This window comes from Podarcis pityusensis (genome assembly GCF_964106645.2).
Source record: "Podarcis pityusensis genome assembly, chromosome: 16".
NCBI lineage: Eukaryota > Metazoa > Chordata > Lepidosauria > Squamata > Lacertidae > Podarcis > Podarcis pityusensis.
The window spans coordinates 16,840,257-16,865,875 of record NC_138041.1 but is presented as its reverse complement, the minus strand read 5'-3'; the positions used below and the strand labels follow the sequence as shown (position 1 = coordinate 16,865,875).

At 46.2% G+C, this 25,619-nt stretch overlaps 2 protein-coding genes across 16 annotated transcripts in view; one reads left to right on the top strand and one right to left on the bottom strand.

The window, feature by feature from the left end:
- LOC308464739 (death effector domain-containing protein) overlaps window positions 1-25,414 on the top strand; it is a 32,338-nt gene extending 6,924 nt beyond the window's left edge. For 7 of the 9 annotated variants that reach the window (XM_080984301.1, XM_080984304.1, XM_080984300.1 and 4 more), the window contains 3 exons: window positions 732-839; window positions 3,475-3,621; window positions 4,643-5,556. In XM_080984301.1, the coding sequence (XP_080840427.1) occupies window positions 732-839; window positions 3,475-3,621; window positions 4,643-5,019 (632 nt within the window). In that variant the 3' untranslated portion in view covers window positions 5,020-5,556. Of the gene's footprint in view, window positions 1-731; window positions 840-3,474; window positions 3,622-4,642; window positions 5,557-19,046; window positions 19,215-21,396; window positions 21,486-22,079; window positions 22,204-25,082 lie in introns of those variants that run through there. The other 2 variants (XM_080984308.1, XM_080984307.1) reach the window with 2 other exon arrangements.
- Window positions 6,326-18,634, bottom strand: NIT1 (nitrilase 1). 7 transcript variants are annotated; one of them, XR_013980139.1, is made up of 8 exons: window positions 18,496-18,634; window positions 16,165-16,257; window positions 15,567-15,821; window positions 15,331-15,434; window positions 14,439-14,572; window positions 13,175-13,300; window positions 8,381-10,754; window positions 6,326-8,346 (listed from the first exon to the last, which is right to left on the bottom strand). XR_013980139.1 is itself a non-coding variant. In XM_080984290.1 (7 exons), exons 1-7 carry the CDS (start codon window positions 18,555-18,557, stop codon window positions 10,476-10,478), a joined length of 1,053 nt encoding a protein of 350 aa, XP_080840416.1. In that variant the 5' UTR covers window positions 18,558-18,634; the 3' UTR covers window positions 6,326-10,475. The 7 variants fall into 7 exon arrangements, 6 of the variants coding, with proteins under 6 accessions (XP_080840416.1, XP_080840418.1, XP_080840417.1 ...); XM_080984290.1 differs by having other exon boundaries at window positions 6,326-10,754; XM_080984292.1 differs by having other exon boundaries at window positions 6,326-10,754; window positions 18,470-18,501.
- Window positions 25,415-25,619: the final 205 nt, after the last annotated feature.

The window sequence follows — 25,619 nt, the reverse complement described above, 5'->3', positions numbered from 1 at the left end:
GCTTGTAGTAATAATAGTTATTATAATTATAAAACCCTTTGGTAGAAAAACAATGTCAAGGATTTAAAAACCATTAGCCTCCTGAGAAGAATGAAGAGTGGCCTAGAGTGGCAGGCGAGACTCGGGTGCCAAATTATCAGTCAAAACAGTTAAAAACAACTATTATTTTTTTAAAAATAATAATAAAGAAGAGCAATAAACTAAAAACAGATTAAAACACATGTCAGCATTCCACAGTATCTGGGTAGGCTTGTCTAAACAAAAAACATACAGTGGTACCTCAGGTTACATACGCTTCAGGTTACAGACTCCGCTAACCCAGAAATAGTACCTCGGGTTAAGAACTTTGCTTCAGGATGAGAACAGAAATTGTGCTCTGGCGGCGCGGCAGCAGCAGGAATTTAGCTAAAGTGGTGCTTCAGGTTAAGAACAGTTTCAGGTTAAGTACGGACCTCCGGAACGAATTAAGTACTTAACCTAATTCTGAATAGAGTACAGTGACAGCGCTCACCTGATGCCAATAGGCAGGGAGGTGCAAAGGGGGGGTTCTGCCACAGTAGATCAATTTCTTACAAATGCAGAACAGGCATAATGTGGCACCTGTAACAGGCCCAATTCTGCAGATTGAAGCAGTTGAGTGGGTGCACATATATAGCGAAAGGTGATCTCATAGGTAAACTTTCTCTTGTTGACCACCCCACCGATTAACATGCTCCTCCTTTCTTCCGCAGTGTGCCCGGATCTTGTAGACAAGTACCTAGAAGAGACTTCCATTCGCTACGTGACGCCGCGAGCCCACAGCAGCGCAGAGCACGTTCCTTCCCACCAACACAAATCTGGTGAGACTTTGCGGCCAGATAGATGTCAGGAGCCTTTGTCCAGCTAGTTTCCTTCAGTGCCCTCCATTGCCCAGGCATCTCTGTTCTGGGCATTCCTGCCCTCAGCATTTAATGCAGGCATTTGGGACCTCAAAAGAAATCCAGACCCAGCTTTTTGGACAGTTTCTGTGTCTTCTTCCCTACAGGCAGGCCTCACTAGCCACATCTGCTTGATGGCTCTGTTCCTGAATGTCTGTTTCCCAGCCAAATCCAGAGAACTGGATGAGCACCAGAAGCTGCCTTAGACAGAGTTGGACCGGTTGTTCCACCTAGTCCACCTGCCCCTGACTGGTAGATCTCCTTCAGGGTCTCTGGCAAAGGAGGATCTTTCCCAGTCCTGCTACCAGAGATCTTCCTTAATTGGAAATGCTGGGGGGATTGAACTTCAGCATGCACAGCAGGTGCTCTTTTAGAATTGTAGGGCTGGAAGGGACCCAGAGGAGTGTCTAGTCCAACTCCCTACAATGTAGAAATCACAGCTTTGCTGTAGCCCTTTGCCACAGTAGAAAGGCATTGGATTCTATGCACCACAGAGCTTCTCGCCTCTTGATCCCTTGAGGGTTGATTTGCTCCTTGATGAAAGCCAGACTTCAACGGCGGCAGGTTGTTACTCTCTGGTTGCTTTTTGGAGACCAGAGTACGTGAGAGAGGAGTGATTTTTAAACTCTGGCAATAGTAACCTTGAGTTGCTTCCTGTATCTGTGGGTTTCTGGCAGCTTCTTTTATTTAGAGCACTTGATGTAAAAATAAATAAATCTGTAAGCTGTTTACATAAAAGGTGAGAGTGTCTAGTCCTCATGAATTCAGGAATCATTTTTAAGGGCAAAAGCCTCGTCTGTTGAGATGCAGAGGATGGAATGGAGATGGGGTTGCTGTGTCCAGTGAGAGTCCTAGGTTCCTCATCATTTCTCCAGAGTCTTGTTCATCTTGGCTATCAACATAAAAGGCCTGGGATGCTGGTGGGCAGAATATTTACTTTTTAGTACTTTTTATCCCAAACTTTTATCTGATAAGCTCAAGCTGGTCTGGCTGGCTCTTCCCCACCATAAAAAAATTGCAACTCATCTTTGGTTATGAGGGCAGTCAGTCAGTGAAGTTTATTGTACATACTTTACACTATATGAAATATAGAAATTACAAACCAATATATGAATTAAAATAGAAATGTGTTACGGAAAGTCACTGGGCATCCATTAATTGCTGTGTATACCATCCAAGGATAACAATATTGGATTAAAAATTATAATGTATTATAATTCTGGATATGGTTAGATCACAACTTCTTAGCTGTTAGTGCAAATTTAGCCAGATAGAAAGGAAGGGGCAGAGGGCCACATTTGGCCTTCAGGCCTGAGGTTCCCCGCTCCTGTTTCAAGTGAGGCAAAAGCCAAAAAGTGATGAGAAGACGCAGCACCAATTTGAAACCAGGAATTTTGTTCTTTGCCCCAGTGAAAGGTTTCTGAAGGCATTGTTTCCAAGTGCCAGGCAAGTCTGTATTGAATGACAAAAGTAGGAGCCAGTCCTGGTCTTGTAATCCTGGTGAAATAAATATTGTCAGTTCTGCTTGTTCAATTTAGCAGTCCAGACATAGTATTTATAAAGCAACATTAATTTCCAGACAGTTGGAGGTTGTGTTTAATTTTGTCACTGTTAAGATCTTGAGATTGCATTGTCACCAGGTCTCTGAATAAGCCTCCTCCCGCCCCCGCATTTGGCATTTTTATGGAAGATCTTAAGATCTTGAAGACTCTCTCTAGTTTTGGTTTGCAGGTTTGAAGTGGTGTCTGTGTGGGTGGAAGAAGCTGGCCGGGCTAAAATGGGGAACCCCTCCCCACACCACGACCACCAAACTAGCCTAGGCTCCAAGCAGGATAGGCAGGATGCAGATTACACAGTATTTAATTGTATTCTGATGATGCTTCAGCCTACTAGGCTTGCTTCCATTAAGGATGGAGCAAGTTCTGTCTTACTGAGGGCCCCTGCCTCACTAGTCCTCAGTATTCAGGACAAACAAAAGAAAACCCTCCTTCATGCAGCGCATAGTTAGACTATGGAACTTGCTCCCACAGGAGGCTGTGATGGCCGCCAATCTAGATGGCTTTAAAAGAGGACAACAAATTCATGAAGATGGCTGCTAGCCATGATAACTATACTCTGTTTCCATTGTTGGAGGCAGATAATGCTTCTGAATACAAACTACAGGAGAGGAGTATGCTCTTGTGCTCAGGTCCTGCTTGCAGGTTTCCCATAATGGATATCTGGCTGGCCACAATGAGAAAAGGCTGCTGGACTAGATGGGCCATTGCCCTGATCCAGCCGGCTCTTATGTTCTTGTGTGATGCTGCCACATGAGCAAGACCAGGGGTTATCCCCAAGGAAAAGATAAAAACCTTGCTTCTTTCTGTTTCTGTTCTTTTATGTGGCTGTGAGTGTTATTGTCGTGAGGCTTTTTTTGGTCAGCTGCCTTGAAAGCCTCTTGGGGTTGTGAAGTGGGACTTGTGCATTCCCCCACCCCACCAAATAATAATAATAATAACTCCCAGCCTCTAGTCCTGCACTGAGCTGTCTGAGCCCTCACCTTTGTGCCTCCTCCCAGTGCCTCCCCACCACCCGCTGGTCTGCTGCTCCTCTTCAGGCCCCCAGATCTGCACCAAGAGACCTGGCCGGGGACGAGCCCTCCTTGGGAGCCAGCGGAAAAGGAGGAAGTCGGTGACGCCAGACCCGAAAGACAAACAGACGTGCGGTAAGGATCCTGACAGTAGCAGCAGCATGGCAGCAATGTTTGAGTCCCCTCCCAAGATGGATGATCTGAATGCAGGTCTTGCTAAGACCCAGGACTATCACATAGCCCAACAATCTTCTATGCTGAGACAGATGTGGGGTGTGTGTGTGAGACAGAGACAGAGAGACATCACACTGTTGACCCTTCCACAGCACTGAGGATCAGCAGCTTGAGGCCTCTGGTACAAGTTTGTCCCCTCCCAGTATTGCCAGAGGTAAAGAGAGGGTATGAAATGAGGAACACATTTTGGGCATAAGATTTTGCAGCAGGGCACATTGGAGCTAGAGGTGCAGCAGGACCGCTCTTGATTGATTTATTGGTAGAATTTATATCCTGCCCTCCCCCTCCAATGAGTTGCTGCTGTTATTCCTCTGTTAATGGCTTCTGAACCAGGTATCTTCCGCCTTTTCAGATCCTGGATCCACTTTTAACCCAAATACAGTTGTAGCTCAAAAGTCGAACAGAATCTGTTCCAGAAGTCCGTTCAACTTCCAAAGCGCGGCTCCTGCAGCCAATTGGAAGCCCTGTCAGACGTTTGGCTTCCGAAAGAACGTTAGAAATCCGGAACAATCACTTCCAGTTTTCGATCGTTCGGGAGCCAAAACGTTCGACTCTCGAGGTACAACTGTATGCATTTGGGGACCCATTTCTTAAATCTGGCACAATATATTTGCATGGTGGTAGCACTCCTGCCGTGACCCACCTTGAATCAGGCTGCAACCCACTAACGGGTCCTGACCCACCAGTTGAAGAGGTAGCCAATACAGTTGGACTACAACTCCCATCAGTCCCAGCTAGCATGGCCCACTGGTCACTGACCATGGGAATTGTAGTCCAGCCGCATCTGGAGGGCACCACATTAGCTGCTCCTACCATTTAGCAAAGAGCACCCGGTTTCTGAGATCTCACATCCGGGACATTTGGATGTTTCGAGCAGAGAGAGCATTAACGTATCTCCTGTCTCCTGGCGCTTCCCTTCCAGACATCCGCCTGCGAGTCCGAGCGGAGTACTGCCAGCACGAAACGGCCTTGGAGGGGAACGTCTTCTCCAACAAGCAGGACCCCCTGGAGCGCCAGTTTGAGCGCTTTAGCCAGGCCAACACCATCTTGAAATCCCGGGACCTGGGCTCCATCATCTGTGACATAAAGTTTTCGGAGCTCACTTACCTCGACGCTTTCTGGCGCGACTACATCAACGGCTCGCTACTGGAGGCCCTCAAGGGGGTCTTCATCACAGACTCGCTCAAGCAAGCGGTGGGTCACGAGGCCATCAAGCTCCTGGTCAACGTGGACGAAGAGGATTACGAGGTGGGCCGTCAGAAACTCCTGAGGAACTTGATGCTCCAGACGGCACCTTGAACCTCGGTTGCTGTTATTCCCCCCACCCTGTCCTCTGCCTCTCCTTTGGATGATTTTTTTTCCGGATTTTTTTTCTCTCTCTCAAGAAAAGGAAAAAAAACATCTTAAAAGGAATGAAACCTCAAGCTCCCTGCCATGTACTGAGTAACTGTACGGTCTGTTTCGACACGAGGATGAGCGCTGTGGTTGGTTTTTTCTTTTTCCCCCAGTTGGGAACCAAAACAGGAGATGGAAATTCCTGGGCTCCTCCCTGCCTGCAAGGGAGATGCGGGGGCCCTTTCCCTGCAGGCCAGCTGAGCATCTTCGCTCATTGACCGATGCTCCTCTGGTCTCTCGTCTTTTCTTAACCACATTCTCTCTTGTGCTGTCTACTTCTCTCCTGGGTTTTTTTGTTTTTGTTTTCTTTTTGGTACTGTCTCTCCAAAACATTAGACTGTCCTGTGGTGTGCCACTGCCCAGAAAGGTCTAAGCAGGTGCGGCGAGGTCCAGAAGGCGAGACTTCCACTCTTTATATTAAAAATAAGAAGCAAACCTGAACATGGCTCTTCTTGTGCCAGGAACATCTTAACACCGGTGTTTTTTCTTTCAAGCTGTGAGTTCCATGGGTGGTAGGACGGGGGGGGAGGTGGGAGGAATGGGGCGTCTCGGAGTGGAGTTGGGGAAGAGAGCGCTTGCATCTTAACCAGACGCACCACCTGCCCCCTCTATGTAGCAATGTTCTTAAAAGTGACACTCAAGGCCTGCCAGTTGGATTTAGGAATGGTTATGCAATTGACTTTGTTGGTGGGTGGGGAGTGTGGATGGGAAGGACCCTCGCCTAGAAGGAAGTCACGGCAAGGGTGGGGGTCCAGATACAAGGGATGAAATGGTCTTTGGGACCTTAGCTGCTCTGGAAGACTGTTTTCTTCTGTGCGTGTGGGAAGAGCGTGCTTTGTCCCAGCCCAGCTAGCTCAGCTGAATTAAATTTGAGTGTTTGTTCTCCCTCCCACCTAACCCCTTCCCCTGATGTGTGTCCTGAGCGGAGAGTATTTCCAGCCCCCCCCCCGATCCACTGTGTGTGCCTTTCCCTCAACCTTTGGTGGAGGGATCGTCTGCCTCCAAAGACAACAGAGAAAGGGCCACCCGTCTGAGGCCTTTTCTCACCTCTCTGAAACCACACAAGCACCACGGCCGGCCTTGCATGGGTGCAAAGGGCAAGGAGGAAGTGGAAGGGATTGTTCCAGCTGCGAATGGCTGTGTCAGATCAGAGCCAGGAGGACAAGGCAGTCCAGCCTTCCACCTCCTTTGCCATTTTGTGTTTTTTCCCCCAGGAACGTGATCCTCCAGTTTCTCGATCTGGGCTTGGCTCTCGGCTTACTCCCCTGGGAAGGCTGCAAAAGGGATGTGTGGCAGCTCCTCTTTCCGCTCTTGCCTTCTGTTCAGGTGGTGCTGGGCACCACAGCAGTTGCCTCCCGTGTCTTGTCCTATATTAAATAAGCTTTTTCCCCCTCTCTTTTTTTGAGCTGCTGGGAGAGGATTGAGGGGTGAACATTCCCAGTGCAGGGGGCAGAGAGGACCCTGGTGGTTTATTGTTGGGTGGGGCAGGTGGGCTTAAAATGCACTGTTAGGTTTTGGTAAGACTGCAACTTGAGATGGGGTGACTCCCTGCCCCAGGAGATAGATTGGGACTTCCTTAGGCTCCGTCAGTGGGGGAAATCAATTATTTTTTTTTATTATAAATGCATACGTATTGGTAGGAAGAAGCCTGCTCAAGTATCCCAAGTCACTCTTTAAAAGGGATTATCTATTCTTTTTTCTTTAATTTTTTTTAAAGTTTTGCTCCTGAATTTTTGTGTTTCCGTTGGGTGAGTTACACATGCTGCTTTTGGGATTCCATTGGATTACACTAAGTACGTATTGTGAAATCAGTTTGGCAAGCCATGGTGGTGTTTCCCTTGGGTTTTGGATGCCTATTCCAGAAAGCTTGTAACTTCTGAACAGCATCATTTCCCCCCAACCCAGGCAATATAATCTTTCAGATTTCTTTCAGATGGCACAGATGGTAGTATTCACTCACTTCCCCACACTCCTCTTCAAGTTTCTCTTTTCTGGCTTACTAGTCAAACAAGAAGGCTCCATCTAAGAAATGTATGAACAGGAGCGTTCCAATGGTGGGGCGGTTTATCTGACTGGCAGGCAAAATCAAGTGGCATTGCTCTTTACCCTTGGGCTGTACCATTTCAACTGGGTTTTTTTTTTAATGTACAGAAAAACAAAGGGCATGTTGATTTAGCTTTAAGACATGGTCTTTATATTTGTTTTATTGGGGGGAGAAGAAACTAGAACTCTTACCTTGCATTCTGTAAATTGCTTTTAAAAAAACCAAACCAGAGAGAAAAGGGCTAGAAAGGACAAAAAAAAGCCTTTAAAAAGAAAAGGCTAATGATAGGAAGAAAGCAGAGGATATTTTGCCCTAGTCTTCTCCTTGACATGCCACTCTTGCATAGCAACCCTTGTTTCAGCCTGAAGTTGGTACAGTCCAGGGTAAGCTATGCCACTCGACTCGATGGATTGTGTAATCAGATATTGAGCCAAAATCTAATCCTGCATTGGTTGGGAAATATTCCACTTGATGTGCAAGTATCTAATGTCTCTTAAGCTCTGCAACCGCCTTTGCCAAGCTGGCATCTTTCAGACGTTGTGGGAGTACAGCTCTCATTAGCCCCGATGGGAGTGTTAATCCTGCAACATCCAGAGCACGCAAGCTTGCAAAAGGTCAACTGTACAAGGTATCTTGGCAAAGTGTGCAAGGGCCCCTGCCGCTATCCTTTGTGTACCCCCCCTCACTCACTCACTCACACGCACACACACTCCCCATTTCAAAACACATCTGGCACAAATTTGTGTAAAACCTGTGACTTCTGTTTTTTTTTTTTAAGGAACTTCCAGTGTAACTGGTCATAATCCCAGTGTAGCTTTGTTTTTCCTCAGAATAATAATAATAAAAATCTTCTGCCTTTTGTTGCTGCTACTGTCAGGGGTCTGTGCTTTGCTCACCTGTGTGTGCAAGAGAAAATGGTAACTTCCAGTTGAGGCAAAAACGTCATGCGTTGGATGAACCTTTAGTGGCTCATGCCCAGATTACATCGGCTTTTCTTCCCCTGGTACCCCAATACCTCTGTTTTCCTGAAGATACCATTTTCCTTTGCGTGTGTAGATTATTCTAGCCGGTCAAAAAACTTCTGGCAGTGGCTTTGGGGGACAGAAAATAAAGAGCGGGGAGGGCAAGGATGAAGCCCCAATTCTGTTCTCTAGCCTGGGTTATTTTAAATCACGGGAAGCTAACCTCTGGGTTCCCATCAGTTCTGGCCAGTGGCAGTACTGGGGCTGATGGGACCCAGAGTCCCAACAACACGAAGGCCACAAATTCTCCATCCTTTGTTTGAATTTGCAAGGAAACAAGGCTCATTTAAATGAGGTTTCCCACTGGTAATACTTCAGGGGGGAAATGATACAAATCTGGGCACTAAAACACCCATTTACAACTGGCTAGAATTTAGCTCTTGCTAACCTGGGTGCCCTCCAGATCTTTTGAAATGTAACTCTTCAGCCTCAGTCGTTCAACTATAGCTTATAAAATTATGCATGGCAGGGAGAAAGGCGACACAAAGGTTTTTCTCCCTCTCTTGCATAACGTTACAACTTGTGGACACCCAATGATGCTGAATGTTGGAAGATTCATGGCAGATGAAAGAATGGACTTCTTCACACAGTGCGTAGTTAAGCTATGGATCTTCCAGCCTTAGGAGGCAATGATGCCCACCAACCTACATGGCTTTGAAAGTGGATTAGATAAATTCGTGGATAAATTTAGCATTGAGAAGTTTGGAAAAGTGGCTGTTGGCGACCACTTTTCTGAAGCTAAGGGGACCCAAGCTTGGGGACCTTGATGGCTGGCTCCCATTCAGCAACACCTTTTGCGGGGGTTGCATTTAATTAGAATCTAAGCCAAGCTTGCTGGATCAGGCCAGTGACCCATTTGGTCCAGCATCCTGTTCTCACAGTGGCCATCTAGACGCCTGTGGGAAACCCAACAAGCTGCAGATGCGCACAAGAGCCTTCTCCCTCCCTGTGATTTCGAGCAACTGGTGTTCAGAAGCATTTTCTTCCTCTGACTGTGGAGACAGAGTAAAGCCATCACAGCTAGCAGTCCTCCATGAATTTGTCCGATCTTTAAAAGCCATCCCAGTTGGTGAGAACTACTGCCTCTTGTGGGAGTGAGTTCCATAGTTTAAATATGTGCTGTGTGAAATAACTTTTTAAAAAATAATTAAAGGCTTCAGAGTGTCTACTTTATGCTTAGCTGTGCATGTGGCAGTACTGCGCATGAACAGCCATTACATTATTTATTACATTTGTTAGCTACCTTATACCAAAAGCAAACCCCATTCTCCTAGCAACTTAACAAGATAAAATACAAACAGTTAAAATCATTAGCTTTAAATTGGTTTTAACAATGCACATGCAAAAAAAGGAAAGCCCTCTGCAGAAAGTTATGATTTGGCCACAGGATGCAGGTGTCTGGGCACCCTGACCTTGTGTTTGTTTTTAAAACCAAGCTTCTAGATCTTGAAAAATAATTCAAGTAAAGCTGCCTCGGAGGAGTTGCTGAACAAGATCCCAGCAGTCAGGGTCAAGGTGCCAGTGCCCTTGCCTCTCTCTGTGACTACCAGAAGTGCAGAAAATGCAAAACAAAAAGAGATATTCCAAGTTTGCATCATGCATGCAAGTGACAAATTTATTTGCTAAAAACTTATTCCTCATCTCTAAGTTGCAATCAAGTGGAAGGATGATGTTCAGCACAAAATAAAGTGATCCGAAAAGTTTGCATCGTGTGTGCGAGTTGTGATACTTGACTCTTAGCAGCAGAGAGATGAAAACTTAAATGCAAAGCACGCTTTGCCTAAGGGGCAGAACCCTATTGGAAGCCAGCTGGGTTCTGAGGCCAATACTGTACCCTTTTAAAAATGGATTCTTAGGTGACGGGAAGAAGTGTGGGAATCCAGCAGGGACAGATTTATTTCAGTCAGAGGGCGGGAAACTTTGACTCTCTGAATGTTCCTGGACTGCATCTCTCATCTTTCCGCGCTGGCTGGAACTGATGGGAATTTAGGTCCAGCAGGATCTGGGGGTTTGCAGATTCCCCACCCCTAATTTAGGGGCAAAGGATTCACTGGAGCTCATCTGAGCAAATGCACCCTCCCAGGTGGAATAAAAGACCAGGCTTATGGGGCGAGGTGTCCTTTCCTGGATCCACTTGGGAGAGCGGGTACATTTCTCTTAGTCGTTCTACTTATCATCCACTCTCTAGCAGAATTGCTGGAGTGCCAAATTGGTTGAGGGAGCGAAAATCCACCCAGGTAGGTCATTAGAAGATTAAGAGGTTCCGGAGGCTGGTCCAGCAGCACCCGAGCAAATCATGGGGATGGGAATCCCTTCTGAGCAGCCACCTGGCCATACAGGTCGGCCCGGCGATGGGAGAAGACTGGCATCTCCTGCCGGATGCGGTGCAGGTAGGCAAGGTCGATCTCTGCGTAGCACACGCCCGGCCCCTCCTGGCACTGGGCAATGACGCTGCCCCATGGATCCACTACCATGGCATGGCCATAGGAGGTGCGGCTTGCGTGGTGCTTTCCTGTCTGAGCAGCTGCGACCACGTAGCACTGGGTCTCCACAGCACGAGCTCGCAGCAGCACCTGCAGAGGAGGGAGGAGTATAAAAGAGTCAGGGGTGGAGCCTGCGGTGTCTCCGCCCACTGCAAATTTTAACATGAGAACATAACACATCCGAACAGTGGAAGAGATGACTTCAGATCGTGGTGGTTTCTCCTTCATTGGAGGTTTTTGAACAGAGGTTGGACGGCCATCTGTCAGGGATTCTTGAGCTTTGACTCCTGCATTGGGGGTTGGGCCAGACGACCATTTGGGTTCTTTCCTCCCCCCCCCCCAATAATTTTTTATTATTTTCTTTACACATTAATTCTTACAATACATTAGTCAACATATAAACCTTTTATTCTGCCGAGCTTAGGACTTCCCTCCCTCCCTTCAGTTGGTATCCCTTATCACATCCTATCGTGTATTTTATCTTTTTACATCTTAATCATCCTGCCTATGTTGTAGGAGTTACTTCAATCCTGCTAGAGTCTTTAAGTTTTTACAATTATCCTTTAAATATACCATAAATGTACTCCAATTTTCCTGGAATCTTTGATTGTCCTGATCCCGAATTGGCTAACTCCGCATAGTCCATCATTTTCGTCTGCCACTCCGCAATGGTAGAAACTTCTTGTGATTTCCAGTTTTGGGCCAACAAAGTCCTTGCAGCAGCTGTGGCATACATGAATAATCTTTGATCTTTTGTCTTAAGACTTAAGGCATTTGGGTTCTTTCCAACTCTGATTACAAGCTAAGAGCCTGCTGGATCCAGGTCACTGGACCATCTAGTCCAGCCTCCTATTCTCACAGTGGCCTGAGCCCTCTGCCCTCATGCAGTTTCCAGCAACTGGTATTTGGAAGCACTGCTGTCTAGAGACGAGCATAGTAATCTTAGCAAGCAGCCATTAATAGCCCTCTGCTCCATGAATTTGTGCAACCCTCTTTTAAAGCCATCTATGTTGGTGACCATTGCTGCCTCCTGTAGGAGAGAGTTCAATAGTTTGACCCATGTGCTGTGTGAATAAGGACTTTATTGGTCCTTAACCCTCCTGCGTTCATCTTCACTGGATGTTCACAAGTTCTAGTGTTATTGGGGGGCAAGGAATCTGTCTACTTTCTCCATGCAAATGTGTAATTTTCATTCCCGTCACCTCTTACCTTTCTCCAAACCAAAATGTCCCCAACAGAGTCACTCCATCCCCCTTGATAATTTGGGCTGCCCTTTTCTGAACGTTCTTCCCAACTCTGCACTGCCCTTTTTCAGACGAGGCAACCAGAATGCTATCATGCAGTCACATCACAGATTTGTATAACAGCATTATGGTAGTGATGGTTTTGTTTTCAAATCCTTTTTCTAACTATCCCTAGCATGTAAACTTACATTATCGGAAATCTAGGGCTTTGAGTGCCTCTGAGCTGGTTCAGAGGGCCCCTGCTCTTGTAGGGCAGCTGCCCCACCCAAAAAATAAAACAAAAATGGTACTCTTTGGGAGTTGTAGTTCAAAACATTTGGAGGGTAACAGGTTGAGAGAGGTTGATTCAGGACAATGGTTCTCAAAGTGGGCGGTACTGGCCCCAGGAGGTCAATGGGATTACCTATCAGAGGGACACTTAGGTCAGGAGGCAGGAAGGGTCTAGGGCGGCGCTGGGGGTGTAAATGGCTACCAGACCTTGAAAAGCAGATCTCACTGCTGGGTCAAGTTTGTTAAACTAAATAGTTTCAACTGGATTTTGAATAAATGTGCAATGAATTGTTCATCTTTTGAATCTTATTGTGTTATTACCTTCCTTAGTGGGCCGTGCAAACCACTATCCTGAATAATGCTTTTTATAGGGTAAAAAGGGGCACTGGGGATGGGTTTATGGAACCAAGGGGGTAGCTGCCAAAAACTGCTTGGGAACCACTGATGTGGGAGAACAGGAGGAGCAGGGAGGGGAAATAGGAAGCAAAGGGGTAGAAGATACAGTTTGATGCCCAATATGTTTTTGAGCACTTAAGTCCTTCACTGAGGAATTTCAAACGCAGAAGTTCAATGTTATTTGTTGGGTTATGCTGTCTCCTCCTCCCTTCTACTGTCGTTTTTGCTGCACTAATGCAAGAGAACAAAGGCGTTTCTTCTTAGGACAAGGTTGTCTGAGCATGGGCAAACTGCCCTATGTGACGGCAACGAGCTACTATTTCCAAAAAGTGTGTTGGCACATTCATAGCTCGGTACAGGGCACACTTTGCTCCAGGTTCAACCCCCATAACCTCTAATTCAGGCATAGGCAAACCCGGCCCTCCGGATGTTTTGGGGACTACAACTCCCATGATCCCTAGCTAACAGGACCAGTGGTCAGGGATGATGGGAATTGTTGTCCCAAAACATCTGGAGGGCTGAGTTTGCCTATGCCTGCTCTAATTGAAAGGCTTCCTGGAAAGAACCCCACCCAACCGCTGTAATGTTGGATCCACTTACCTCCCAGTGGGCAGAGCCTGTTGTCACAGTGAAGGCTGATGGGTAGGTGAGAATCTCTGCCCCTTCCCGGGCCAGAGCGATAGATATTTCTGGGAAGCGGAGATCGTAGCAGATGGCCAGACCAACCTGAGACGGAGGACAGAGGGGGAGGCTAGTAAGCACTGGATCTTTGCACCCCGGCGCCGCATATGCTTAAGACAGCCCTGTACCTGCCAGTGGCAGAAAGCACCAGTTTCATCCCACTTATATTCTCCTCATTTATATAGTAACTGTATCTATATTTCTGATTTTCCTGATCTTAGTCTGTAGACCACAATAATCAATCATTCCAAATTTTTATGTTGGGGAAGAGCCTTTGGCAGCCTACATAAGTCTGAACATAAGAAGTGCCTGGGTGCAGGGTCAGACCTATGGGCCATCTAGTTCAGCATCCTGCTCTCCCAATGCCCAATCAGATGCTCCAGTGGGAAGCCCCAGAGCAAGGGAGTCTGAGCGCAGACTTCTCCCCACCTGTGATTCTCTGCAACTGGCATTCAGAGACAAACTGCCTCTGACAGTGAAAGTAAAATATAGTGGTACCTCTGTCTGTGAACCGGATCCGTTCCGGAGGCCTGTTTGCAACATGAGCAGAATGCAACCCGCGTCTGCATGGGTCGCGATTCGCCGCTTCTGCGCATGACGTCATTTTGTGCGTCTGCGCATGCACGAGCGGCGAAACCCGGAAGTAACCCTTTCCGGTACTTCCAGGTCGCCGCAGGACGCAACCTGAAAACGCTCAACCTGAAGCAAACATAACATGAGGTATGACTGTATAGCTACTGTGGCCCATAGCTGTTGATAGCCTTCTCCTCCGTGATTTGTTCTAATCCTCTTTGGAAGCTATCCAAGTTGATGCCCAGCACTGCCTCCTGTGGAAGGGAGTTCCATAGTTTAACTCTGTGCTGCATCATGAAGTACTGTGCCTTCTCTTGTCTGTCCTGCCTGCACCTGCATATACTACGTTTGCCATTTTAATGCTCCTTTGTCCAGTTTGGAGAGATCTTTTTTGAAGCTCCTTACCATCCCTCTTTATTTTAACCATCCTGAACCATCTGGGATCATCAGCAAACTTGGCCACCTCGCTGCTCATCCCAAACTCCAGATTAATTACAAACATTTTTTTTTTATTAAAAACACCACCACCACGCTTTGCACTCAACTTTGCTTAGCTTATTGGTCTCAAACGATGTAACCAACACCTGTCTGTGGAATATTTTGCACGTACCTTTCCGACCGGGGTCTCCACAGGAGCCACTATCTTGGAGCCTGGGTTGGTGAAGGCGCTTTCCTTCAGGGACACTCGCCCCTCCATCTCTACGTCAAAAAGATGAGTCTTCCGATAGGCAGCCACCAGGCTTCCTGAGGCCAGCCTCCCCGAGGAGAGAAGGATAAGATTAGGAGATTCGGAAGGCGGGGGCCGGTGGTCCTTATAGTTTCATGGCTGCTAAGGCATCAACATAGTGAGGCTAGCCATGGGAGCTGCAGGGAAGCTGAAAGGAAGAGGCAGGCCACAGTGTTTCTATCCCTTCCCTGCTGGCTGGTTTCAGGAGGGAGCTCTTCTGACACCAGTGTTGCATGAGACAGCCAGTATGCTGTAGCAGATAAGCGTGTCAGACTAAGACCTGGGAGAAACTCGGGTTCAAATCCCCGCTCAGCGTGGCCAGTCACCATCCCTCAGCCTAAGCTACCTCACAGAGTTGTTGTAAGGATGTACGCCACCTTGGAGGAAAAGGTGGGATATAAATGGAATACAGTGGTACCTCGGGTTAAGAACTTAATTCGTTCTGGAGGTCTGTTCTTAACCTGAAACTGTTCTTAACCTGAAGCACCACTTTAGCTAATGGGGCCTCCCGCTGCCGCTGCTCTGCCGCTGCACGATTTCTGTTCTCATCCTGAAGCAAAGTTCTTAATCCACGGTACTATTTCTGGGTTAGCTGAGTCTGTAACCTGAAGTGTATGTAACCCGAGGTACCACTGTAAATGAAATTGAAAATGAATGTGCCATTTGGTTAGTGAAGAACTGATTGCGAGAAAGAGGGAGGGAAGGAAGGAGTGGTTTAGGGAGATTTGGGCAGTTTGGGGAGAGAAGGCATCCTATACGAAGACAATTTCGTCACCTTTGGGATCCAAGAGGAGGTGGCAGTTGTAGATCCTTCCTGTGCTCTCCCAATCACTGCCTTTTTCATGGAAGCCTCCAAGGGACAACCAGACACCACATTCCCTGTCAAAAGAGGAGAAATGGGGGGGGGGGGTTGAGGGGGGGTTACCTGCAAGTGCCTGGCCATTGCCTCTGCCACACTCTCACAGACAAAGCCCTGCCACATCCACACAGGGCAGCCCCAGCAAGTCCTACCTAGCCAGCCCGACGTAACGCTGCAGGTGGTCTCCCTCCAAGGGCTCAGCTAGGCTCAGGGCCTCCTCCACGCTGCTGCCAATGAAGTCGAAGGCTTCTGGGAGGAAGACGACGCAGGCCCCCCTCTGGGCAGCCTCCCGGACGAGTTGTGAGCAGGATGCCCAGTTGTGGGCTTTGTCGGGAGTGGAGGTCATCTGGCAGACGGCGATAAGGGGCTTCAGGGGTCCTGCACCCCCCGTAGACATGGCTCTGAATCTGGAGCAGCAGGGGAGAGAGCAGAACCGACTGTGAAAACCCACACAAGCACCACATTAAGCCAGCCACTCTGTGGTTTGTCTCCCTGCTCAAGAAAGGGAAGAGCAATGTAGAGACTGTTTGAGCTCATGCACAGGCTGGTTTGACTAACTATGGTTTGTTTCGTGCAAATACGCTCTGATATTTAAATCCCTGCTCAAGCATGAAGGCTACTTGATCTCCTGGGGCTGTACTGTATCAGCCCAAACTACCTCTCAGGCGTATAGAGTGGTGGAGAGACCCTGAGCTCTTAAAATGTACAAATGTCATTGTCAGTTCTTACATCTTCTCAGAGGCCAATTACCTGTGGCCACGGGTTCGGCTTTGGATCCTTGCAAATGGCTTCCCACCAGCGAGGCAAAGTGTTTGCAATGGCTTCTGGATCACCGCTCTCAACCTAGATGAGACAATGGGGAAAAAACACATCTTCTTTCGAAGCATCTGGGAAATGGATGCCTCCAACACAAAGGGGACCTAGAACAGCCTTCCCTGACCTGGTGCCCTCTGGCTATTTTGAACTACAACTCCCACCAGCCACCAGCGAGAGAAAAATAGTGTTCCACAAAGCAGAACACTGCAGGATTCACCTAGATATAAGGGGGTTTGTGTTTCTTGCCTCTGATTATTTTATTTTTTAAGAATGAAACAAAAGTATTAAAAAGCAATTTAGGAGTAAATTAAGAGTAAATGAGTCCAGCTGGATATGACAGCCTAACCTTTTTCCTTTGTTCCTTCAGTCATACACAGATTCAGGGGGAAAGATACTGGGTCTCCCTCATCTGTTCTTTCACAGGCAGGAAAGCAATAGAGAAGAGGGTGATTTGGAGCTGGAAAATGAGCAGAGGGAGGGCCTCCCCTTGCCTGCTTTTCTCCTACGCAGACAGGGAGTCTGCAGAAGCCACTTCTGGCTAAGGGCAGAAACAGAGGAGAAAGCGACTCAGAGCTCTGAGTGACATCTATTCCTTGCACCAGAAGTATTTAAGAAGCAGGCTCAGTCCCCATCAGTTTAAGAGATGAGAAAGACCCATTGGTCCAGTTGCCAAGGAAATGGTGCACAGTCAGATAGCTGCACCCTTGTATCCCTCACATCAGGGGAGATGTTGAAGGTCCTGTAGCACACCTTTCAGATCACATATTTATACGAGGTGGGTTGGGAAAATATCTCAGGGTGGTTCTGCTCAGGGAAAAGTTAACCCAAAGCCAGCAGGCTCTGCTTTTTCACAGTAAGCCAACACATAGACATTGCAGCTAAAATTTGTCAGAGGAACCCCGAGAAAAGCTTTCCAGTGTTCCTATGTGTCAGGATCACGGAATCATATCCAGTTGGAAACCCCCTGCAATGCAGGAATCACAACTAAAGAATCCCTGACGGATGGGTGCAGTTAAAAGGGCAAGAGAAGGGCCTGATTAAAAAAACCTGGAAATTAAAGATAACAAATAAATCTAAAACAAAAATAAAAAGGATAAGGTGTCAAACCCTATCATTACCCTTCACCATACATGGGCAAGGAGTTCCACAGGGCAAAACCAATTACTGTATGTTCTCTCTGGACTTCCCTTTCTTCTTCCCACCTCCCTCCATAAATCAGGTTTACTTGATATTATTTTTATTATATTATAGTTATTCTTTCACGCCTCTTGCATCATTTTGCTCAGGGCTGCTTTTAAATTCCCCTCCCCTTATCTCACCCTTCCAATTCCCAGCTAATATTTTATAGTTCAAAAAGTAACAGTCAACTTTCTCTTTCCCCCATTACAGTCATTAACAAACTCCCCCTCCAAAAGATTCACCCGCAGTGATTACATGGAGCAAAAGGAAAAAATGACAGCAGCTGCCGTTGCTCCCCTAAAAGCCAGGGGGGAAAGTCCAGTCCGGAAGTAGACCTGTCCCCAAACAAATATGGTGCTTCTGCGTAGTGGAGCCCATACTAAAAATGGTGGGCAAAAAAATCTCTACTTGGACTTAATACTCTGTATAGATTGACAAGTGAGGCCAGTTTCAGGTGTCTGTACAAATGGTTTTTTTTTTGTGTGAAGGTTCATCACAGAGATCAGTGGAGAAATCCAGTATTTTTAACATAGCAGTGATTGGGGAGCACAGCAGCTAAACTTTTTGAAAATAATAATTCTAAAAAGCAACAAGGAAGGCAGGAGCTCATCCTCCTTCTACCTCAGTTCTTATTCTGATTAGAAAACCTTTAAAGTTTTTAGACATTTAAAAGTGCAAAGTGTCTGCATGTGAGGTTCTGCATGCAACTGAGCTCTGAATTTGGGCTGGGAGAGGATATAAGAGTGAGACTCGATTTAAGTATTTTGTTTTAAATAAAACTTATATACCTCAAAGCAGTTTAGAAAAAGAATACTGTAAAACAATTTAAAAATATTGGTAAAAACAACTATGTAAAACATTTAAAAAAGCAATGATAAATTAAAAATCGCAGTCCATCTCCCAAATATGGGGCTAACATATGTGTTCTGACATCGGCAGGGATCTCTCCCCCACCCAGAAAAACGCTTTAAAATATATACAGTATTTTTAATTCTACCCCCCCCCCCACACACTAAATAAGATATAAGATGCAGAGTCAGAAAATGCTTGAGCGCCTCACTGTTGGCTGATTGCCTTTTGCTTGACGGTTTGTTGAACACGTTTGCTGTAACTAGCGCAGTTATATTTAAAATCCTGAATTTCTCCATTGATTTCTATCAACGACTGGCAATTCTGACCCCGCTAGAAATTTCCAAAGAAAACTCGGAAATGTTCCAGCCTGAGAAGTCCATGTGCAGTTCTACACTTTTTTATCTCTTCCTGACTCCAACGAATAGAAATCATGGCTTTTAAAAGGGCTGCGCGAGGAACTTCTAGCCCGCAACAAAGATGGTGCTGATTTGATAAAGCCGCGCCCTCAAGCAAAATGGCGCTTTTGGGATTACATAAGAAAGGACTCCACCTCCACCACCACCTATAAAGTTCGTATGTTTTCGGTAATTTAATTAATGACCATTTCTTTATCTGTGACTTTATTCTGCGTCGTCCTCGCAAGCTTCGGGCTCCTCACTTCTACTGGGTTTCACCTGTGCCCTTAACAAATATGGTGGCTGGAGATTAAAGCCCCAAAGTGCGTCGACGGAAGCAGAAACGGGGAACCTTCCGGTCACGAGGGAAGGCAGTGACCTCTCTCGCTCCGGAAGTTGTGGCGTTGTTAGGCTGGCCTTATGTCTCTCGAGGGCCTGGCCAGGTGAAGGAAGATGGCGGAGAGCGGCAAGACGAAAAGTGGCCCGGCGGCTCCTCCCAGCGGCGTCGGCGCTGCTGCTTCGGCTGGGGGCGCCGGCAAGGCCATGACGGCGGAGCAGGTACCGGGGAGGGGCGAGGAAAGGGAGTGCCTTTGAGCATGTGCAGAGTTCCCCTTCCCGGGAGGAGATGCGTCAAGTCACGACGTCCAACAGCCCGAACCCGTAGCCCGCTTTGGCCTCCGCGTGTTTTGCGGGAGGGTTTCTGAGCATGTGCAGAGCGAAGGGTGCCGTTATTAGGGGTGGCGCCGCTCCTGTGGACGTTGTAGTAGTGGAGAAAAAACACTCGGAATCTTTTTAACTTTTCCTCCGAGCAGTCCTAATAACAATAATAATAATCACCACCATCATCATTGTTGCAATTTTTTACCCACCTTTCATCCCAAGGCCCTAGGACGGATTGCAACAATTAAAACAATATCAATATTAAAGCACAATATTAAAAGACAGGTTAAAACAACATAGATATGACTCCCAATAGGAAGGAAAAGCTTCAGCTACTTAGGCATTCAGGTTACCTGTAATTTAAACGTATTATAGCAAAGTATGGAAATCAATAAATATGGTTATATGATGCTGGAAGAAAATGAAGTTTTCTATCATGGACTGACTGGCCGAAACTAAAATTATACTTATTCCACCAGCCCATAAGTCCAAATGGCAAAGAAAACAACATAGTCATATTTCAATCAGACCAACCATGCATTAAAAAAATTTGCTGTTTGTTCACAGAACTGTTGGAGGATGGGGATTCCAAAATCTAAACTGCTAATAAAACACATGTCAACTTAGTACATGACAGACATAATATTTGGCAATAAGGGAATTCAGTGGAGCAGGTTAAAGAACTTAGAAGTAAATGGTGTCCCTATAAAAGTAATACATTTTTTAAAAAATCTGCTCTTTACATTCACAACTTTCAAGTTTTTGGTCCCAGGCCTCTCACCCATTATTCCATTACAGTTCCACCCAGTTTTCAAAAATAAATATAGAGACCATAATACAGTTAGATACCTGAAAAAACACACAATTGTATTGTCTGAAATAATTTTTACAAAGATGGACAACTGCTTACCATTAATGAAATGCAAATTCAGGTGGGAAATGTTCAAATATGTCCTTTTTAACTATGTATGTATGTATGTATGTATATATGTATTATACTGCCCTTCATCTGAGGATCACAGGCTGGTTTACAATATAAAAGCATAAGAAATGCATAACATAGTAACAAACAAAAACAATACCATCCACAATCTTCCCTTTCCAGTTTAAAAGGCCATACAAACCAAACATTTCTCCCACGTGTTAGAGAGGATGTCCTATTAGAGGGACATATCAACACATGTGGTGAGGGTGTCCAAAAATTGAAAAGTTCTGGAAAAATTATTTACAGAAATATCTTTTGTCACAAGGCAGACAACCCCCATGACCCCAGGACTTGTACAATCACAATATGTTGCAAATTAAAAACAAGATCTCATAATACATCTATTAGCCACTGCAAGGACAGCCATTGCTAGGACATGGTAATCATTACAGTTATTAACTATGGACCAATGGTATTATGCAATTTGTCAAACAACATTATTTGAAAGAGTGACACAAAAATTAAAATTAGCAAGAAGCCCAAAGAAGCATGACAATTTGTATGCAGTATACACAAATACTGGGGCATATGGCAAAACAGTACCAATATAATTTTGGTATATATATTTTGACACAATTTTGTTACTATATTCAGAAATGCTTTTCTGAGTGTTTATTGTTTAATCTTTATTTTTATATAATTTTTGCATGCCATATCCTCTAATGTAAATGTATATCTCAATGCAACCATGTTAAACAGTTTAAAGATGAACATTAATAAAAACTATCTTGCCAAAAAAAACAAAACAAACCACCCTTAGGTATGGCGTACACGTTTTCTTTTCTCAGTTGGTCTAACCCTAGGGCTGTGGGATGGAATGATTTGAAAGTCCAGAGATCCATGAGCAAAATACTCCACCTTAGCAGTGATTCAGGAGGGTTTAGGTAGGAATGGTTGTGATGTATACTGCAGCCTCAGTTGGCAATTCAAGTAAAACATGGCAGGTTTCTAACCCCAAGGAACCTTATAATCTAAAGTATGAGAGTGGGGAAAGTAAAAGCAAGGGCCAGTGTGAATAGTCCCTGTGTCCATGCTAACTTGGTTGTGGCTGGTGCAAGCCCTTGCCTGCTGTGACTGACCTTTCTCCCCTTCTAGGTGGTAGCTGGATTTAACCGTCTGCGTCAGGAGCAGCGAGGTCTAGCCTCAAAGGCAGCTGAGCTGGAGATGGAGCTGAATGAGCACAAGTAAGCAGTGGATTTGAACATTGTTCCCCCTGCTAATTTTGGATATTGCTGCTTGGTGGTTTTGCAGTTTTCTCTGTTCTTGCAAGCAGCCTTGCAAATAGAATTGAGAAAAAACATCAGAAGAGTCTGGCTGGTGGATCAGGCTAAGGGGGAGGGGTCTAGTCCAGCATCCTGTTGTCACAATGGCCAACCAGATGCCTCTGGGAAGCTTCTAAGCAGGAACAAGATGCAACAATCCTTTTCCTACTTGTGCACCTCAGCAAGTGTTACTCAGAGGCAAACTGCCTCCAATGGCGAACATAGCCATCATGGCTAGTAGCCATTGATACCCTTCACAACTTCCCCAGAACCACCCAGTGAACTTTGCCTTGTTTCTTCCATCTTTGAACGAAAGTGCTCCCAATTCAGAGTTTTGACTGCTAGATTTGGAAATAATAAAATAGCAGCACAGCGATGTGTCATGTCTTTTCCTGCAGTTTTGAGGCTGTTGGTCACAAGTATACTTCCTGGCTGTGTTTCTAGATCCTTTGATACTGTCCTTATCATAAGCTGGTGTACAATGCTAAGATATTCTGCCTTTCTTCCACTTTGCAGGCTGGTAATTGAAACACTCCGAGAAGTGGACCCTACTAGGAAATGTTACCGGATGGTGGGAGGTGTGTTGGTAGAACGCACTGTGAAAGAAGTTCTCCCAGCCTTGGAAAATAACAAAGAGCAGGTAATGCCTCTGCAGACAGTGGGCAGACTCCCTGCTTCTCCTTGGAACAGGGAATGCCATTAGCCTCAGCAATACTTGCCTTTAGTTATCATGGCTAAAACTAGGGAGACCTAGGTTTGAATTCCTGTTCAGCCATGAAACTCAGTGGGGGTAAGTCACCTTGGGTCGGTCACCTTCTCTAAGCCTAATCTACCTCACAGGGTTGTTGTGAGGCAAAAGGAGGGAACTAAGTATGCCAACTGAATTCACTGATAATAAGGTGCATATATATAAGGAAAGCTAATGATATATAACTGATAGTCATTTCTGGCATCTGAAGGCTAGAAAGAAAAGTAAGACCCAGCGTTTTTGCAGTTTACAAGACCTTCTCTAGCTGCTTGCCTGCTGCAGATTTTTACTCACCAAAGGCCATAGTGTGAGTGGAAGTTAATGAACTTCACATAAAACATATTGGTCTATCATCAGTAGATCACAGTAGAGTTTGAGACTCTTAATCTCAGGGTCATAAATTCAAGCCCAGCGTTGGGCAAAATATTCCTGCATTGCAGGGGTTGGACTAGATGATCCACAGGGTCCCTTCCCACTCTACAATTCTATGATTTTATGACTTGTTTTTAATATATATATATATGCTGTTTTCAATTCTTTTGTTTGCCACCATTTGTCATTCTTGGCCACTGCTGAAGAATAAGTGAAAAGTAATCAAATGTCCAGGTGTTTTTGTGTGAGTAGAGATTCTTCATTATGCAACTTGGTTATCTTTCTTTCCTGCTCCCACTGCTACCCAAATTCTCAGAGAGAATGTGAAAACAATAATAATAATTAATAATAATTTATTATTTATACCCTGCCCATCTGGCTGAGTTTCCCCAGCCACTCTGGGCGGCTTCCAATCACGTGTTAAAAACAATACAGCATTAAATATTAAAAACTTCCCTAAACAGGGCTGCCTTCAGATGTCTTTTAAAAAGAAGATAGCTGCTTAATTCCTTCACATCTGAAGGGAGGGCGTTCCACAGGGCGGGCGCCACTACCGAGAAGGCCCTCTGTCTGGTTCCCTGTAACCTCACTTCTCGCAATGAGGGAACCGCCAGAAGGACCTCGGTGCTGGACCTCAATGTCCGGGCTGAACGATGGGGGTGGAGACGCTCCTTCAGGTATACAGGACCAAGGCCGTTTAGGGCTTTAAAGGTCAGCACCAACACTTTGAATTGTGCTCGGAAACAACTCAGTCATGACTTGGGCCCAGGCTCCCTGAAAGATCATGTCTCCCTAAGATCCTTAGGTGAGCCCCTTCTCTCAGTTCCATCAACTTTGCCACCCTTCTGCCCTCCAGATATTTTGCAGTACAGCTCCCATCAACCACTGCATCGTAACACAATGCTGGCTGGCGCTGATGGGAGTTGTAGCATTGCGTATGGAAGAGCTGTTCTAGATAGTGATGTGTTAAATGATGGTGCTGGAAAACAGCAGAAGGTTCCCAGACTGTGGTCTGTGGCCCACCAGTGGCCCCAAAACTTCATTCATATGGCCCATGGTGCATCTGTAAAAATACAAAGGAAAACCATACAGCATCTAGCACAGTAAATTATAATTGCTACAACAGGCAGAAAAAATCATTTAAGTAATCCACCAAGATCCTCAAGCAATTTTCAAGTGCTCCATGAGGGGGGAAAGTGGGGAACCGACTGCCTTCTATTTACTTTAGCCTTTGACACTTAAGATGTGTATTTTCACACCAGGCCCTGTTGCCTCTTCCTGGGCTACACCCCCCCTGCTCCATGCCCTCCTCCAGTGCTCTTGCCTGACTGGAATGTGTCCTTGAACCCTGTTCATGCCTCTTTGCTGCCTGGAGGGAGGATGGAGAGAGATACCATATTTTTCGCCCTATAGGACACACATAGGAGGGGGAGAACAGGGGGAAAATTTTTTTTTTATTGTTCTCCCCCTCTAAAACAAGGTGCATTCCCGCTGCGCTCTGGAGGCTTCAGGCGGCTACCATCCCCAAGCTAGAACAGCAAGACTGTCTCACTGTTCTGGATTGGGAACAGCCTTTCTAGCCTCTGCAGGGCAGCGGGGTGAAGGCACCCCGCTGCCCTGCAGAGACTTTGCGCACATCCATCCCAAGCTAGAACAGCGAAAAGGAGCGCTCTGCAGCGCTCCGTCTCCCTGTTCTGGCTTTGGGCTTAGCCGCGCAGCCTGCATTCGCTCTATAGGACGCACACACATTTCCCCTTAATTTTTGGAGGGGAAAAAGTGCGTCCTATAGAGCGAAAAATACGGTACAGTGGTGCCTCGCAAGACGAAATTAATCCGTTCCGCGAGTCTCTTCGTCTTGCGGTTTTTTTGTCTTGCGAAGCACGGCTATTAGCGGCTTAGCGGCTATTAACGGCTTAGCGGCTTTAAGAAAAAGGAAACAAACTCGCAAGAACTCGCAAGACGTTTCGTCTTGCAAAGCAAGCCCATAGGGAAATTCGTCTTGCGGAACGACTCAAAAAACGGAAAACTCTTTCGTCTAGCGAGTTTTTCGTCTTGCAAGGCATTCGTCTTGTGGGGCACCACTGTATGTATGGAGTGGGTGTCAAAAGTCTCTTGTGTTTTCAGTCTACTGTATAAAGAGAAGAGTCATATCCATTGTGCTGCCCACTTTTCACTCTGGCTTCACCCACTCCTGGCAGGTGGCTCCTGGAAGGTTGCCCACAACAGAATTCTTAAAAGAGATTTTTGAAATGTCAAGACGGTTTATAAATGCCTTTAAAATGGATAAATAAATGCAAAGTGATCTTGGGAGGATGTCGGGGAGCTCAGAGCCCTCATTTGCCGCTCCCCAGATAAAATGTTCCATCTTTCCCGTCCTGACTCTCCTTCCCTGTTTGCAGATCAACAAGATCATCGAGACCTTGACCCAGCAGCTGCAGACAAAAGGGCGGGAGCTGAACGAGTTCCGGGAAAAACACAACATCCGACTGATGGGCGAGGACGACCAGAAGGCTCCCTCCAAGGACAGCGCTGAGGGGTCAGGCGGCAAGGCCAGCTCCACAGGGGTCCTCGTTTCCTAGTGGGCGCAGCAGCCGTCTCTCAAAGGACTTTTTTACCGCCTCTCGCTCTACAGTTGTGGCTCTTGACCTCAAAAGGCTTAACTTTATTATTATTTTGGTGTCAACTCTGACGATATTTTTTTGTTAAATAAAACTTTTTGGTGTGTCACATACCTTTGGGACCAGTGTGAACATTGGCAGCTGTGCTGAATCGCTACCCATCCCTTTATAAGATGATGCCCATCACCCAAGGCTAGAGCATGTGCTTTGCATGGAAGCCAAGGATGGGGAACTTGCTGCCTTGCGCATGTTGTTGGACACCCAACTCCCACCATCCTTGATCATTGGTCTTGCTGGCTGGGGCTGATGGGAGATGGA

Coding starts and splice junctions, on each gene's coding strand:
- NIT1 (XM_080984290.1), bottom strand. CDS start 18,557: ATGGAGAAATTCAGGATTTTAAATATAACTGCGCTAGTTACAGCAAAC. Junction 14,573..15,330: donor CCTCCTCTTGGATCCCAAAG/GTGACGAAATTG, acceptor GGCTGGCCTCAG/GAAGCCTGGTGGCTGCCTAT. Junction 13,301..14,438: donor TGGAGACCCCGGTCGGAAAG/GTACGTGCAAAA, acceptor CCTCCGTCTCAG/GTTGGTCTGGCCATCTGCTA.